Source organism: Triticum dicoccoides, chromosome 3B (genome assembly GCF_002162155.2).
Source record: "Triticum dicoccoides isolate Atlit2015 ecotype Zavitan chromosome 3B, WEW_v2.0, whole genome shotgun sequence".
Lineage (NCBI taxonomy): Eukaryota > Viridiplantae > Streptophyta > Magnoliopsida > Poales > Poaceae > Triticum > Triticum dicoccoides.
In genome coordinates, this window is record NC_041385.1 from 154,125,352 (window position 1) to 154,142,924 (window position 17,573).

At 50.0% G+C, this 17,573-nt stretch overlaps 2 protein-coding genes across 2 annotated transcripts; both read left to right on the forward strand.

The window, feature by feature from the left end:
* Positions 1–4,550: 4,550 nt before the first annotated feature.
* LOC119281023 (probable carboxylesterase 15) lies at positions 4,551–5,811 on the forward strand. The gene has a single exon (XM_037561675.1). The coding sequence runs from the start codon at positions 4,590–4,592 to the stop codon at positions 5,571–5,573; it is 984 nt and encodes a 327-aa protein (XP_037417572.1). The 5' UTR covers positions 4,551–4,589; the 3' UTR covers positions 5,574–5,811.
* Positions 5,812–7,817: 2,006 nt separating this feature from the next.
* On the forward strand, positions 7,818–9,009 carry LOC119281024 (probable carboxylesterase 15). The gene has a single exon (XM_037561676.1). The coding sequence runs from the start codon at positions 7,905–7,907 to the stop codon at positions 8,907–8,909; it is 1,005 nt and encodes a 334-aa protein (XP_037417573.1). The 5' UTR covers positions 7,818–7,904; the 3' UTR covers positions 8,910–9,009.
* Positions 9,010–17,573: the final 8,564 nt, after the last annotated feature.

The following is a 17,573-nucleotide window of genomic DNA, read 5'->3' on the forward strand; positions in this document are numbered from 1 at the left end:
TCCCACCATGGCCATTTCCCACGAAGGACTTGCCTCACTCGGATAGATCTTCACGAAGTAGGCTATCTCCTTGCCCTTACAAACTCCTTGGTTCAACTCCACAATCTTGTCAGAGGCTCCCAAGTGACACCTAACCAATCTAGGAGATACCACTCTCCAAAAGGTAATAGATGGTGTGTTGATGATGAACTCCTTGCTCTTGTGCTCAAATGATAGTCTCCCCAAAACTCAACTCTTTCTCACAGTTTTTGCTATGGTAGAAAGATGATTTGAGTGGAAAGCAACTTGGGGAAGGCTAGAGATCAAGATTCTTGTGGTTGGATTGAAATGTCTTGGTCTCAACAATGAGTAGGTGGTTATCTCTCAGAATATGAGTAGTGGAAGTGTAGGCACGTTCTGATGGCTCTCTCACAAATGGAGATGGGGGTGGAGGGGTATATATAGCCTCCATACAAAATTCAACCGTTACACACATTTGACCGAACTCGGTCAGACCGAATAGAGGAACTCGATGAGACCGATTAGTTCAAAATGTGAACATTAGGAACCTTGGTGCGACCGACATGACCAACTCGGTGGGACCGATGTGCTAGGGCTTAGGGAAAACATCAACTCGGTGGCACCGATTACATTAACTCATGTAGACCAAAGTGAACCAATAAGGCAACATAAAGGATGTCAAGCAAACTCGGTGGGATCGATTGCATATTTTTGGTGAAACCAAAATAATTACAACAAGCAACAGAGAGATTGCAAGGCCATATCGGTGAGATCAAGATCTGTATCGGTGAGACCGAATCGTCTAGGGTTTCTGGCAGTGACTATGTCAACTGAACTCGACGGCGTCGTTTAGATCAAATCAATGGGGCCGAGTTTGACTTTGGGTTTTGGACATATGTGGAAATGAGAAAGTGGCTGAGGATTTTGGAGCAATATCACTAAGCACTTTGAGTAAGTAGACCATTAAGGAACACTTCATCCCCTTTTTAATAGTATTGCCTTTTCCTATGGACTCAATGTGATCTTGGATCACTAAAATGAATATGAAAGAGTCTTGAGCTTTTGCCAATCTTTGTCTTTAGCATTTTGAGGGGTCCACATCTCTAGTCCATGCCATGGCAATCATTAAACTTTCTGAAATATTTAACTTTAATAGATATTAGTTCAATGAGCTATATGTTGTTATGAATTACCAAAACCACCCGGGGATTAGTTGCACTTTCACCATCTCACCTTTTAATTTCTTTTAACTGATAAAAAACCTAATGCATACTCCAAAGAGTACAAAACATTAGTCATATATACATACATAACTAAGCTTGTCGAATGATACACAAATGTATTTGTCTAAAGCATGCGTGGACATTTAAAAAAAAATAATTTTTAATTTGTAAGATGTAGATATTTTTTTATATGCAGAAATATTTCTAATATGTGTTAACAGATCATAAAATATGTGGACAACTTTGACACGCTATAACACTTTTTTAACTACATGAAGATTTTTCAAATGTGCTATTTTTTGTAAGCTTGGACACTTTTTAAAAACTTCATGAATATATCTTTTCCATTTCACAAATATTTTTTAAAATGCGTGAATATTGTTTTCACTATGTGATTTTTATAGATGACAAATATTTTTAAAGAAATTGAAATTACATAAACATTTAGTTAATCTTTATATCCAAAGTTAAATAAGAATGAAATACAAATAAAAAGGGAAAGTAAAAGGAAAATATTACAGCCAACCGGTTCTAATGGGCTCACCCAATGTATAGGTTAGTGTGCACCTTGTATTGGACACTATAAGAGCAACTCTAGCAGACCCCGCATCCCGCCCCGACCCGGAAAATAACCGCCAAAATGCGGGTCGGGCCCGAAAAACCTGCCCGGTCAGACCCCGCATCATGCCCTGGCCCGCAAAAATTTTTAGGGGGCGCGGCAAATCTCGGCCCCAACCCGCGAATACGCGGGTTTCCCCGTCGCGGTTGCGGTGCCCTGCATCACAGAGAAGTAGTTGGCAGGAGGGACATTTCAGCCCGCGCGCATTTTCCCCGTCCTCTTCTGTCGCCCACCTTTGTTTTCGCCCCTCCGCCGCCGGCGATTCCGCCAAATCTACGGGTAGAAACGCGCCGCGGGGCCACCCACTATCCTTCCACGCCGTCATGCTGCACCATCCCCCCGGCTCCGGCGAGAAGAGCGCCCTCGTAGCCGCCGCCGCCGGGGATCGACCACCGCCGAACCCGCCCCTCGTCGCCGCCCGGGATCACCCGCCGCATCCTCCGCCAGTTAGTGTGTATTTTGTGATCTTTGCGAGCGAGCGATGTAGTTCATTGACGCGCTGGTGTGCATGTAGATGGATTTGAGCACGTGCGAGAAGTTCTTGCTCACCGATTCGTCCGATTCAGACGACACGGATGTTGAGACCATGATTGCCAACTTTCGGCAGCAGACATTAGTCATGGCACTTGTCGTGAAAGAGCACGAAGACCAGAACCGGAAGAGAAGGCCAGGATCGACTGTCGGGCGTCTTTGCATTCCTCGGAATCGTCATCTTGGGAACGAGATGTTGATGTAAGACTACTTCGCGGAGAATCCTACATACCCACCACACCTCTTCCGGAGAAGGTATCGAATGCGCCGATCTCTTTTTGTGAAACTTGTTCAAGCTTGCGAGGCAAATTGCCGGTATTTTACTCAAAGAAGAAATGATGCGGGCTTAAAGGGATTTAGTGCATATCAAAAAATCTTCGCAGTTATGCGGGTGATTGCATATGGCGTTCCAGTTGACTATGCCGATGAGTACCTTCGCATTGATGAAGATACTACAATTGAGTTCGTGCATAGATTTGCAAAAGTGATCGTCCGTGTCTTTGGTCCTGAGTATCTTCGGGCACCCAACGAGGATGACACAAAGAAATTGATGGCATCTAATGAGAGGAGAGGTTGCCTGGCATTCTACGTAGCATTGATTGTATGCATTGGACATAGAAAATTTGCCTGAAGGCATGGCAAGGAATGTATTGTGGCAAGTCTCATGATGCAACAATTGTGCTAGAGGCCGTAGCATCTGAGGATTTATGGATTTGGCATTGCTTCTTTGGTATGCCGGGCACTTTCAATGATATCAATGTGTTGCAACTGTCTCATTTGTTTGCTAGGCTTGCTAGTGGTGATGCTCCAGCTTGCAACTACACTATCAATGGGCATGAATACATAAAAGGGTACTATCTTGCAGATGGTATATACCCTCCTTGGTGCATATTTGTCAAGAGCATCAAATAACCCAAAACTAAAAAAAGTGTGAATTTGCAAGGGTGCAAGAGGCAGCTCGAAAAGACATTGAAAGAGCATTCGGTGTTTTGCAATGTAGATTTGCCATTGTCCATGGTCCTACTCGTTTTTGGGATAAGAAAACATTGAAAAATATCATGACATGTTGTGTTATCCTTCACAATATGATTCTTGAAGATGAGAGTGGAATGAACTTGGAATTCTTCTACGACAATGTGGGTAGCCGTGTCAAACCAGTTAAAGACCCTAACCGCATTAGAGCTTTTCTTCAGACATACAAGGAGATTGAAAATGCAGACACACATCAACTTCAGGAGGATCTACAAGGTTTTTCAAAATGCAGATTGAAAATGACAAATAAAAAATGCCCCGTATTCCAAAAAGTTCTACAAGGTTTTTCTGAAATGTGTATACAATATTACAGACATGTTTGCATAGTAAAAAACAAGTTTCCATATCACTCAAAAAATTGTCAAGTATTTAAAATATACTGTGTAAGTGATGTTTTTTGAGATAATATTCATTATAAAAAATGTTAGTATTGTTTTTCAAAATGCATTAAAAAATTTCAGCATTTATTTAAAAATGTTTAACATGTATTTAAATTTTTTTAAATATGTCATTGGAAAAATGTTAATCATTTATTTGAGACATGTTAACTTGTATTAAAAAGTTTTAGGTGTATACAGAAATGTACAATGTGCATGAAAAAAGTAGACTTCAAAAGATATATTTGGATAAATGTTAATAATGTAATTTATAATATAAAACTTGTATAGAAAAATGTTTTATATGTATAGAGAAAATTTTCAAATATGTGTGAGAAAAAAGATATCAAAATCTGTATTTAAAAAATGTTAATCATGTATTTATAAATATACTAAATGTCTAGAGAAATGTTCCTTATCTACACAAAATAATGTAAAAAATGCATCAAAAAACTAGACATCAAAAGGTGCATTTGGAAAATATGTTAATCATGTATTTGATAATATTAAAGGCATAAAAATATTCCTGGTATATACGAAAATACTGCATTTTTCAAAGGAAATAATAAGCACACCGGTAGAAGTATGCTGCCTAGTGCCTAGTGTGCATCGTAGAAGTGCATTTATTGTGGATTTGGAACGGAGCACAGCGGTAGGTGGCTGAGCCGCTAGACACGTGCACCCCAACAAGTCTCTCGCCGATCCTTCGTCCCCGTCTACAAAACAAGCAGGAAACGCTCGCCTGCTGCTATAGATCTCATCTGACGGCCTCGACGGCGTCGATCGATCACTTCACGGCCACACACCATGCCCGGCGACACGGAACCGCGCGTCGTGGAGGACTTCCTCGGCGTCGTCCAGCTCCTCAGCGACGGCTCCGTCGTCCGCGGCGACGAAGCCGTCCTCCGTTCAAACGAGCCGTTACCGGACGTCCCCGGCGTGCAGTGGAAGGACGTCCTGTACCACGCGGCGCACGGCCTTAGTGTCCGCGTGTACAGGCCGGCGTCGTCGGTGGCCGGCGGCAGCAAGCTCCCGGTGCTGGTGTACTTCCACGGCGGCGGCTACTGCCTCGGCTCGTTCGCGGAGCCCAACTTCCACTCGTTCTGCCTCCGCGCCGCAGCCGAGATCTCGGCCGTCGTGCTGTCCGTGCAGTACCGCCTCGCCCCCGAGCACCGCCTCCCCGCGGCCATCGACGACGGCGCGTCTTTCCTGTCCTGGCTGCGCGGCCAGGCCGAGCTTGGCGCCGGCGCCGACCCGTGGCTCGCGGAGTCGGCCGACTTCGCCCGGACGTTCCTCTCCGGCCACTCGGCGGGTGCCAACCTGGCCCACCACGTCACGGTCCAGGTCGCGTCGGGGGAAATCGCCACCACCCCGGTGCGCATCGTCGGGTACATCCTGCTCTCCGCGTTCTTCGCCGGGGCCGATCGCACGGCAACGGAGGCCGACCCGCCGGCGGGCGTGTCCCTGACGACCGCCATGGCCGACCAGCTCTGGCGCATGTCGCTGCCGGTGGGGGCGAGCATGGACCACCCGCTGGCCAACCCGTTCGGGCCGGAGAGCCCGAGCCTCGCGCCGGTGGAGCTTCCGCCGGCGCTCGTCGTGGCGCCTTTGAGCGACGTGCTCCGCGACCGCGTGCTGGGGTACGGGGCGAGGCTGAAGGACATGGGGAAGGCCGTCGAGGTTGTCCAGTTCGAGGGAGAGCAGCATGGCTTCTCCGTCCGCCAGCCGTTCGGCGAGGCGGCCGACGAGTTGCTGCGGGTGATCAAGCGGTTCGCCTACAGCGGCAACTGAGCGGTGATGAGTTGCGATTTGCCTGATGCTTGCGTGTTGCATGGAAATCCCGTTATTGAACCTAGTGATGCATTTTGATGCCAGTTCTCAACGAGCAGCAGAACCGCACTGGGATTGCCTCGCTTTTGTAGAAATAAATCTACTTGCAACTTTCATTTCTTGATGGACGTTCAGTCATATACTCTGATCAAGAACTACTTCAAATTTGTACAGTACAAAATTGTCAATTCTAACAAAATCCCCGTGATTCCTCACATAACAACATATACTTGACCACTCATCCGCGTCACTCCCGACCCTGCGCGTCGGGCGACTCGAGCGGGCAACAACCCTAGCCGCTGGGGCCGCGATCTACTTCCTCCCCCCTGCTGCTGGGGGATGCTATCGGCGGCGGGGTCTCCCTCGCTCCCGCAGCGTGGGGGTGGTGCACCCCCCTGGCTGACCCTGCTTCAGGGGGCGGTCATGGCTATGGTCGGTGGCGGCAAATCTGACCTCGGATCGGCGACGGCGGCGTGGAGGGCTTGGTGGATGGACTGCATGCGTGGTCTGGTCTCCGGTTAGATCTGATCTCACCGATGCGGCCCGCTTACTATGTGGGTGCGAAGATCGGTGGCGGTCCCGTGCACACAAGGCTGGATGCAGGTTCCTCGAGCGGATCCGAGAGAAAACCCAACTCTCGGCTCGTTGCCAAGGCCGGCGATGGCGGTATTCCTCTGCGTCGTTCCACTTCTTGAAGCATCGCTGTGGAGAAGCTCTAGACCCCTATCCGCTACCTTCGGTGGAAACCCTAGATCAGTTGATCAGATGACAGCGACGCTCTTGTGTCGTTCCCCCCTTATAGGCGTCATTCTTGAAGGTGTGCATTGGCTCGAGGACCAGTGGACGATTCCAAAGGTGGAGCGGTGTTTCATGTGACACATCTATGATGTGGAATCTCGGGTGCGTGACGCATCAGGGCCTCGACAACGGATGTGTGATGATGGACATGCGTAGGAAGGAGGCGTTGTCTAGCGTCGTGGTGGCGTCGACGGCAAACATGACAAGGTTGATGCGTCAGTACCTGCTTTGAAGATGAATCAGTGAAAGACGATGGCAGCGGCCTCTGTAGCGGGCGCATGCAGTGGTCGTTGAGAGTTTGTTGGACTGGTTTTTTTAGGGTCGTTGAGAGTTTGTTGGACTGGTGTGTGCCTAGTCCCAGCTAGTAGCTTGGTTGGGCCCTCCGACTTTAGATATTGGGTTTTGGTGTGTTGTCTGGGTATGCGTTCCGACAATCTGCATCCCTTCATCAATTTGATAGGAGTAGCGATGCCAAGATGATGGCTTCAGACTTACTGATTTATTATTCCCTCCGCCCCATAATATAAGAGACACTACACTAGTGTAAAAAACGCTCCTATATTATGAGACGGAGGGAGCATTTTGTAATGCCTTGGTAAACAACTCAAAATATAGTTGCATGCACCGCCTTAATGCAAAGGCCGAGGATCATCCTTCTTTACAAAAAAATCCACTCCTCAAAATAAAGATATTGTTGATGCAAAAAAAGAAGAAGATATTTTTCTGGAACGAGTCAACCGAGACACGCCAAAAACATAATTGGAAGAATCTTCGATTCATCACCGCAGCTGCACAAAGAAAACAGATGCCTTCCCATTGATTTATCACGACAGTACCACCAATCGCACTGCCACCCCGTTTGGGGCTGAACCTTGAGCAATCTTGGGAAGTTGTGATACACAAAGCTGAATCTTAAGCAATCTTGGGAAATTTTTAGGGGAGGGGATGGGATGGGTGGGAGAGAATTTTTTAGAAAGGTTACGTTAGAATTTTGTAGCTTCTCCCTAGGTGTAGGATTATCGGTACCAAAACTTAAGAGCAAATACGAACCAGCATGTGGTTCAATGGTTAGGATGGCGATGGTAACCCCTGCCCATCAGAGTTTAAGTGATGTGCGTTCAGTGCAGGTAGACGTTCCATCAACTATGAAAAAGACGCAGGGATGAGTTTATATGCTTATGTATCATTGTGAGTCTGTACTGTGTTAGAAAAAAAAACGTCCTGATCCGTAATCCAGCATTTTCGTTTTTCAACGGCTAGTCTATTTTTTTTCCCGGAGCTCGTTTATCTTTCTTCCCACGGCATTGAAGTGTGGAACCAGTCATCCTCGAGAAGGCCGAAGCTGTCACAGATCCAAGATCCAGAGTGGTGCACGGGAAGAAGTAACCACGTGGATCCCGCCTCTACTAAAGTCTGCCACACAACGTCCATAAACCGCGACGACCTGGGCGGCAACCATCGACCGTATCCGTAATTCCGTATCACACTCACACCATGGCCGGCGACACGGCACCGCACGTCGTGGAGGATCTCCTCGGCATCGTCCAGCTCCTCAGCGACGGCTCCGTCGTCCGCGGCGACGAGTCCGTCCTCGGGCCAAAGGAGCCGCTCCCGGACGTCCCCGGCGTGGAATGGAAGGACGTGGTGTACCACGCGGCGCACGGCCTTCGTGTCCGCGTCTACAGGCCGGCGTCGGCGTCGTCACTGGCCGGCAGCGTCAAGCTCCCGGTGCTGGTGTACTTCCACGGCGGCGGCTACTGCCTCGGCTCCTTCTCGCTGCCGACCTTCCACGCGTTCTGCCTCCGCGCCGCCGCCGAGCTCCCGGCCGTCGTGCTGTCCGTGCAGTACCGCCTCGCCCCCGAGCACCGCCTCCCGGCGGCCATCGACGACGGCGCGCAATTCCTCTCCTGGCTGCGCGGCCAGGCCGAGCTCGGCACCGGCGGCGACCCGTGGCTCGCGGCGTCGGCGGACTTCGCCCGGACCTTCATCTCCGGCGTGTCGGCGGGCGCCAACCTAGCCCACCACCTCACCGTCCAGGTCGCCACGGCGCGGCTCCCAGTCAGCCCCGTGCGCGTCGTCGGGTACGTACTCCTCTCCGCCTTCTTCGGCGGCGCCGAGCGCACGGCGTCGGAGGCCGACCAGCAGACGGGCGTGACCCTGCCTGTGGAGATATACGAGCCGCTCTGGCACATGTCGCTTCCGGTCGGAGCGACCAGGGACCACCCGGTGGCCAACCCGTTCGGGCCGGAGAGCCCCAGCCTCGCGCCGGTGGAGCTCCCGCCAGCTCTCGTCGTGGCGCCGTTGGGCGACGTGCTCCGTGACCGCGTGCTGGGGTACGCGGCGAGGCTCAAGGACATGGGGAAAGACGTGGAGCTTGTCGAGTTCGAGGGACAGCAGCATGGCTTCTCTGTCCTTCAGCCGTTCGCCGAGGCGGCCGACGAGCTGATGCGAGTCCTCGGACGGTTCGTGTACCAACGTGACACGCCCGCTGAGCGCTGATGTGTTGATGAATGGCGATCTCCTAATAATGCTACTCTACTGTTTCGATGTTCTCAACTTCTGATAAGGGTCCGAGACTGTACTATATTGATAATTCTGTGTCGAGAAATAAATTATAAATCATGTTTCGATTCTCATTTCTGGTTGGATGTATAGGTGTACATGGTTGGGATTTTGATCAAATCACGACCCAGTTGCTAAGTCTTTTTCTTTTAACACAGAAAGTAGCCATCAAGCGTGAGGTTCTCATTCGTCTCAGACAACTAAATCATTGAACGCGCACGTTGTCGCGCCCGTCCACTTTTACCATGAAATGGTAGTATTTGTCAATGAAGAAAAAGAGGGTGGTATTAGTAATGGACTCACATGTCAGGTTTTTAGTTTTCAGAAATGGAAGACTTAGAAGATTATAAGCATTAGTAATGGACTCACATGCCTCCACGCTACAACGGCATCCCGACCCTGCGGAGTTCCTGGAGCTGAGCATCGAGGCGGCCAACGGCGATGAGAAGGGCATGGCAAACTGGTTTCCCATGGCCCTCAAGGACAGCGCGGGCTCGTGGCTCCTCAATCTTCCTATTGGGTCAGTGAGGGAGTCCTGTATTAGGGGGTATCCGGACAGCCGGACTATATGCTTTGTCCGGACTATTGGAGAGTGAAGATACAAGACTCAAGACTTCGTCCCGTGTCCGGATGGGACTCTCCTTTGCGTGGAAGACAAGCTTGGCCATCCGGATATTATACTTCCTTCTTTGTAACCGACTCCATGTAAACCCTAGCCCTCTCCGGTGTCTATATAAACCGGAGAGGTTGGTCCTTAGAGGGACGATCACAATCATAATAGGCTATCTTCTAGGGTTTAGCCTCTACGATCTCGTGGTAGATCAACTCTTGTACTACTCATATCATCAATATCAATCAAGCAGGAAGTAGGGTTTTACCTCCATCGAGAGGGCCCGAACCTGGGTAAACATTGTGTCCCTTGCCTCCTGTTACCATTAGCCTAAAACGCACAGATCGGGACCTCCTACCCTAGATCCGCCGGTTTTGACACCGACATTGGTGCTTTCATTGAGAGTTCCTCTGTGTCGTCGCTGCAAGGCTCGATGGCCCGTCTCGTTGTCAAGGACAACATCACCTCTGGGGGAGCGCTGGCTGTAGGCCAAGCTCTCCGACTAGGCGGCTTCATCATGGCTGCCCCATCGGCTATCGCGCTGACGATAACCTCTCGGGTCATCACGCATAGCCTCCGCGTCAATTCGGAACTCGCCGAACAGATGGATCCAATGGAGCTCTCCTCCCTCAATGAGCTCTTGGATCGCATCGCCGCTTCGGGAGTCGCCACAGACTATGACCGGATCGGGCTTAAACCCGACCAAAGGGACATTAAATCCCCGCCGGTCACCCACGAGATAGCGGTAGTGGAGGAGCCACATACGGATTACCCCTCTATTTTGAGGACGAGTCATGTCGGGATCACCGAGCTCCCTGAGCCGGACACCCGCTCAAGGTAAGACATGACCCAAACCCCCGACTTAGAATCGGGTATCGGGCCGGAGAAATTGGGCAGCACCCCGGATACCGAGCCGTCAAGCCCGGAAGCTCTCCTGCCCCAGGGCGTTAGATCGGATGAGAATCCAGATTCAGCTACACCTGCCCACCCGTACTTAAACCCTCTCTCCCATAACAGACAAGAGCCCCAAGAGACAGTACATCGCTACTGGGCCAGATTCCTCCTTGTGTTAAACAAGGTCGAGGACTGTCGTGAGGAGGACGCAGTCTCACTTTTCTGCAAAAACTGCACGAACAAAGGAATCCTTAATGCCATAAGTCGCCATGACATAGTACACTTTGCTGACTTGGCAACCATAGTACAGAAGTACTGTGCGATGGAAAGCGCCTGGAAAACCCAAACAGAATTTTGGGATAGTCCGGCTCTCACTAAAACCTTTGTCCGAGCTAAACGGGCAAACTCTCGTAAGTCAGCCGATCCAATCACCAAGAAACCAAAGCTCACCCCAGGGCGTGGAACCGTATTGGAAGAATGGCTCAATGGGCCATGTAAACTCCACAGCACGCCGGACACTACACCAACACATAGCCTTAGAGCATGTTGGATTCTCCGGCAGGTAGCAAAAAGTGGCGAGGATCTTCTTATAAGCCATAAAGCAGAACAACATCCCGCCAAAGAAAACAATATGGTACTAACAGTCTTCGAGACTTTCGCCTCAAACAATAGGCGCAAGCGAGCTCATCGAAGCTCTGTTGAAATCTGCCACGTGGCAAAAATAAATCCGTGGAATGACACTTCTATAACTTTCAGTGCCAGTGATGAACCTCAATTCCAAACAGTCCGAGCACCAGCCGCTTTGGTCCTTAGCCCAATCGTAGACGGATTTTGGCTCACTAAAGTACTCATGGACGGCAGAAGCGGATTAAACTTGATCTACGAAGAACACTCAGCAAGATGGAAATTGATAAAAGCCGCATTGAGCAAAGCGGCACAACCTTCAGGGGAATCATCCCTAGTCGGGAAGCACGGTGTGCGGGAAACATCACACTCGATGTGGTATTCGGCACTCCAGAGAACTACAGGTCCGAAGAAATAACATTTCAAGTGGCTCCTTTCAGCAGTGGATACCACGCCCTTCTAGGGCGGGACGCGTTTACAAGCTTTCAAGCTATACCCCATTACGAGTACATGAAGCTTAAAATGCCCGGACCCAATGGAATCATCACTCTAGCCAATGACCCGGACGTCCCACTTTGCGCCGAAAACAAAACCACATCACTAGCCCTGGAAGCATTATCCGAAGCCCTAGCAGCCGAAGAACTAACAACGCTGCGTGCCACCATGGACAGGGACGACGTGATACTCGACAAGCGACCCAAGTCCACCTCATTTAAACCCGCAGATGAGATAGTCAAATTCCAGGTCCATCCAACGGACCCCACGAAGACAGCTTCCATCGGTACATAGTTGAGCCCCGCAATGGATGCCGCACTACGAGACTTCTTACGCGAGAATTGTGACATTTTTGCCTGGCACCCCTCGGACATGTCGGGCATCCCATGCAGACTGGCCGAACACAGCCTCAATATACTAAAAGGATACAAGCCTGTTAAGCAGACTCTAAGGCATTTTTCAGAGCCTAAATGGCAGGCCATGGGGGAAGAGCTAGCCAAGCTACTCGAGGCCGGATTCATCAGAGATATCAAGCATCCGGATTGGCTGGCAAATCTGGTAATGGTACCAAAGAAGGACAAATCCTGGCACCTATGCGTCGACTTCAAAGACCTCAACAAGGCTTGCCCCATGGATCCCTTCCCCCTCCCTCGCATCGACCAAATCATCGACGCCACAACAGGACATGACTTGCTGTGTTTCCTCGACACATACTCTGGATACCATCAAATAAAGATGGCAGAGTCCGATCAAGCTGCAACGGCTTTCATGACGCCATACGGTCCTTTCTGCTTCAACACTATGCCTTTCGGGCTTAAAAACACCGGCACAACCTATCAACGCATGATTCAAACATGCTTGGAAAAGCAAATCGGCAAAACAGTGGAGGCATATGTGGACGACGTGGTCAAAAAAACAAGACACGTCGAAACCTAATAGACGACTTGAGGCTTACATTCGATAACCTCCGAACATATGACATCAAGCTGAACCCGGAAAAATGTGTTTTCGGCGTCCCCTCTGGGAAACTGCTCGGCTTCATTGTTTCCAATAGAGGAATTGAAGCGAATCCGGCAAAAATCCGAGCTCTGTCGCAGTTGGCTATACCAACAGACCTCAAGCACATCCAGAAACTAGCTGGATGCATGGCTGCCTTAAGCCGCTTTATCTCCAGGTTAGGAGAAAAGGCATTACCTCATTACCGCCTTCTTTGGCGCACCGAACACTTTGTGTGGACGGATGCGGCCGCGGCCGGACTGGACGAAATAAAGACCTTACTATCCAGTAATCCAGTCCTAACAACGCCAAATATTGGCGAATCTATGCTATTATACATACCTGCAACACATCAAGTTGTAAGCGCAATGCTCGTCGTCGAACGAGGGGCTGACGGATACAAATTCCCACTCCAGAAGCCAGTATACTACGTATCCACGGTCCTCACCCCATGCAAATCCCGATACCCACACTATCAAAAGATAGCATACGCGGTCTTCATGGCATCCCGGAAGCTACGACACTACTTTCAAGAGTGTTCGATTACGGTGGCCTCCGAAGTACCACTCAATGACATAATAAATAACCGCGACGCTATGGGCCGAATTGCTAAATGGGCCATCGAGCTCCTTTCGTTCAACATAACATACAAGCCACGGCGGGCCATCAAGTCGCAAGTACTAGCTGACTTTGTCGCCAAATGGACAGAAGCTGAACTCCCTAAAGAGTACGGCGCATACTCTAACTGGATCATGCACTTCGACGGCTCTAAAATGCTGGCCGGATTGGGAGCAGGTGTAGTCCTGACGTCTCCCACCGGAGATACGGTCCAATACGTACTCCAAATATTATACATAGACTCCAACAACGCAGCCGAATACGAGGCTCTGTTGCACGGTCTTGGAATGGTGGTCTCTATGGGCATTCAACGCCTGGAGGTGCACGGGGATTCAAACCTCACAATATCACAAATAAACAGAGACTTTGATGCCAAGGATCCAAAAATGGCGGCATACCATAATGCCGTCCTCAAAATTCAGCTCGGTTCGAGGGGATCGAATTCCACCATGTGGCTCGAGAAAACAATCAAGCGGCGGATATCCTCGCTCGCATCGGTGCTAAACGCGACCCTGTCCCACCTAACATATTCCTGGAAAGGTTGTTGAAACCATCCATGGTATGGGAAGGGGAGTCCGGCAACACTAGCTTGGATCCGAACACACCCCCAGATTCCGAACCATCAGACATAATCGGAGGCTCCGCCACCGAAATAACACCTTCAGCCCACGAAATCATGGCTGTAATTGCCTCTGGACCGAGCCTTTCTTGGCCTACCTAAATAGGCAGGAGCTCCTGGAGGACCAAAATGAAGCACGTTTCATCATGTGGCGTTCTAAAGCTTACAAAGTCCACGAAGAGGAACTCTATAAGAAAAGTGCGATCGGAGTGCTCCAAAGGTGCATCTCCGAAGAGAAAGGGCGGCAGCTCTTGGCCAAAATCCATGCCGGACTCGGCGGACACCACGCTGCGGCTCGGGCACTTGTCAGCAAGGCCTTCCACATAGGCTTTTATTGGCCTACAGCCCGAGCAGACGCACAAGATCTGGTCCAACACTGCGTCGGTTGCCAGCTCTTTGCCAATCAGAGCCACATGCCCCCTACCGCTCTCCAAACAATCCCCATCACTTGGCCCTTCGCGGTCTGGGGCCTGGATATGGTCGGACCCCTAAAGGGGGGGGGGAACCACAAGAAAAAATACTTATTGGTCATGGTAGACTAGTTCACCAAATGGATAGAAGACAAACCAGTCAAAACGGCCGAATCCGGACCAGTGATAGACTTCATATCCGGGATTGTACACCGATACGACGTCCCCCACAACATCATCACTGATAATGGCTCAAACTTCACAGCCGATGAAGTGAAAGCCTGGTGCAGCAACATGGGCATTAAGCTCGATTACGCCTCCGTCTACCATCCCCAAATAAATGGCCAAGTCGAACATGCAAACGGTCTCATTATGAGCGGCATCAAACCCAGACTAGTGCGATCCTTGACAAAATCGGACACGCACTGGGTCGAGGAGCTCGACTCCGTACTCTGGGGGCTGCAGACCACGCCGAATCGCACCACCGGATACACACCATTTTTTATGGTGTACGGTGCAAAAGCAGTACTACCCTGCGATATAATACATGATTTGCCTCGCGTACGCATGTACGAAGAGAAGGAAGCCGAGTTAGATCGGCAGGATAACTTAGATGCCCTGGACGAGGAGCACGACGTTGCAAAAGCCCGTTCCGCATTCTATCAGCAGCAGGCTCGACGGTACCAAAGCAGAGAAGTGCGGGCCAAAACTTATAATATTGGCGAACTCGTTCTACGCCTACCGGAGAAGAAGAAGGACAAGCTCAAAACTAAGTGGGAGGGTCCCTTCGTCATTGATAAAGTTCTCACGGGAGGAGCGTACTGCTTACGTAATGCATCCGATAACAGACTCGAGCCGAACCCATGGAACATGGCCAGACTCCGGAGATTCTACGCCTAGCGCCGAACTCAGTGTTCGTCTCCTTAACCCTTCCTTTTTAATTATGTTCCCTTCCTTTTCCTTTCTCGACCTTTTTCCTCTTCACACTAAGTACTTAATACAGTGCGGACGCCCGGATAACTCCGGCCGCACTATGTGTGTAAGCAATACCTGGGGGCTTCCTATACGGAAGCTAAATATAATTACTTTAATAGCTTTTTGCCCATCACATATGCGTTCATTTTCCATATGTGCCTTTTCTTCACCATTATATGCATCGGTATGACTTAAGATGTGGCCATGCTGGGTTGCCTGGCTCTTGTGTTTATGCCCTACATTGCCGTTAATTCGGCTAGGGCATAAGGGGAGCACCTCTGCGATTGTTACTGCCGGTTCAGCCGGATGTGTACCTCGGACTGGGTGAAGCCGAAAGCTAGCGTTCTTAAGGGAATATTCGGTCGGTGAACAAAAGATGTTTTTTGTTTACTACAAAGTAAATCCCCAGAAGTTTTGTATCCTGCGTCCTTGTTCGCAGTCCAGACATGTGCATCGTCGCATGCGTACCCAGGGAAAGGAACCCCTAACGGAACTATTCTCCCTGGAAGATGTTTCTTACTATCCATGTAATATAACATAACTAGTTGGTACTTGTCTGTTCAAGCACTTATGACCCCTACGCCTGGTTTCCACGCATACCCCAGTTCTGTATAACTGAGCGGGTATTCGGATACACCCCGAACTATCGGATCCGGGGGCTGAAGCGAAAAGGTCCACCATGACAAATGATTTTAATCCGGCTAGGGACTAATTATGTCCATTGAATTACACCGTCACTTGGACTGACTATATTCCTCCTCTATACCATCCAACAGGCTATCTAGCTTACAATCCTATTGGGAGTACTTTGCGGCTAACGCTACCTGGTCATACACCAGACTCACGGGAATTTCTTGCCCATCTGGCCCCGCCGGTCCGACTTCGGCCATATGGTTCGGGTCAAGCTTGGTATAGCGCGTCTTCACCATAGCCCAGGCTTCTCTTGCACCTTGACGGCAGGCTGACATCTTCCACAATTGGAAGCGCCGCCGTGCTCCTTGGAGCATATCCACAAGCTCCCCCATGCCCTTCGGCAGGAAGCTTGATGGCCACAAGGCCTGAGCAATGCCCTGCATCACCTGCCGAGCTCGCTCGCGCAGTTGTGAGAGGTCTTTCAGCAAATCACCTGCAGACGCGGGCATCTCCTCCTCAGGGCGGCCCGTCAACATACCTACAAATAAAAATTATTTCAATATGCTTCCTCACCGAACTGTACTACAGTTCGTCTAGGCACTTACCATAAATGCCGCGACGAAGCCTTTTGTTCTGCTTCACGGAGTCCGTCAGCTGAGCGCGAACATCTTTTAATTTGACGTCCAGCTGGACATTGGCATCTTGAAGGTTGTTCTTCTCCTGCCTAACTTGCGTAAGAACACGCTCGCTAGCTTTTAGCTGCCTTTGGAGATGCGACTCGTTATCTCTTACGACCTCCGGATTCGCCCCAGGATTGTCTGCAGAATTTTCTGTTAGACTTATCATACAAAGCCACTTACTAACTGGTATATCTCTGTACAAATTGAGACAAATTTTACCAGATGAGGCCTTCTGGGATTCCTCTAACTTGGCAACCGTGGCCCTCAGCTGGGTCTTGCACTCCTCCAGCTCTCGAGACAATTGCTCGTTCTTATCTACATGGACCTGCGCATAAATTGATCCTTAAAACAGTCGCTCCAACCGTTTCAAGTCTCAGGGGCTACTGCTATACATGCTTATCAAATTTTCTTACCCATATATCTTTGGTATACTGGTCCGCCGCTCGGGCAAGTCCGCCTTGACCAGCTCAGATGTATGCATCTCCCGAATTGAAAGCATTAAATGCCTCTTCGGAAAAGATGTTGTTGTGAAGTACGGCCCGTCAGCGCCGGTGATTCATGGTGCTCTCTACTTCGGAATTCGTGGCGGAAAGCATATCTGCATCCTCTGTTGGAGGACAATGTGGCATCGGCCCCGCGTCCACCTCCTCTCTCGAAGCCAGTTCTGGAATCCGGTTGGTGGAGGCGTGATTGTCAGGATCCCCGGATATGGTCCGGCTACTCATCTTTCTGTCAGGACACGAAGGATGCTGTTACATTTTAAATACAATAATCATAGAGCAGGTTTTTACCATAGCTCTGTAGCGGCGTTTCGGCCCTAACCGCTTTCCTCTTAAGCCTGCCCGATCCGGACGCCCTTTGCCGACGGGTCCCTAGGGGCTCAGCCCCGCGCTCTGACCGTCTTCTCTGCAAAAACACGACACTTCAAATGTAAGGCATGGCATCAGAAAGGAGTTCTCCTCGGAGGATAGGGTTTTCTGGCTTGGCTTACACGCGATGTAGGTAGCAGTCCGGGATAGTCGGTAATAGCCACTGAGGCGCCGTCAC

Excerpts from the sequence above, each read along its gene's own strand:
- LOC119281023 (XM_037561675.1), top strand. The coding sequence starts at position 4,590 with ATGCCCGGCGACACGGAACCGCGCGTCGTGGAGGACTTCCTCGGCGTC.
- LOC119281024 (XM_037561676.1), top strand. The coding sequence starts at position 7,905 with ATGGCCGGCGACACGGCACCGCACGTCGTGGAGGATCTCCTCGGCATC.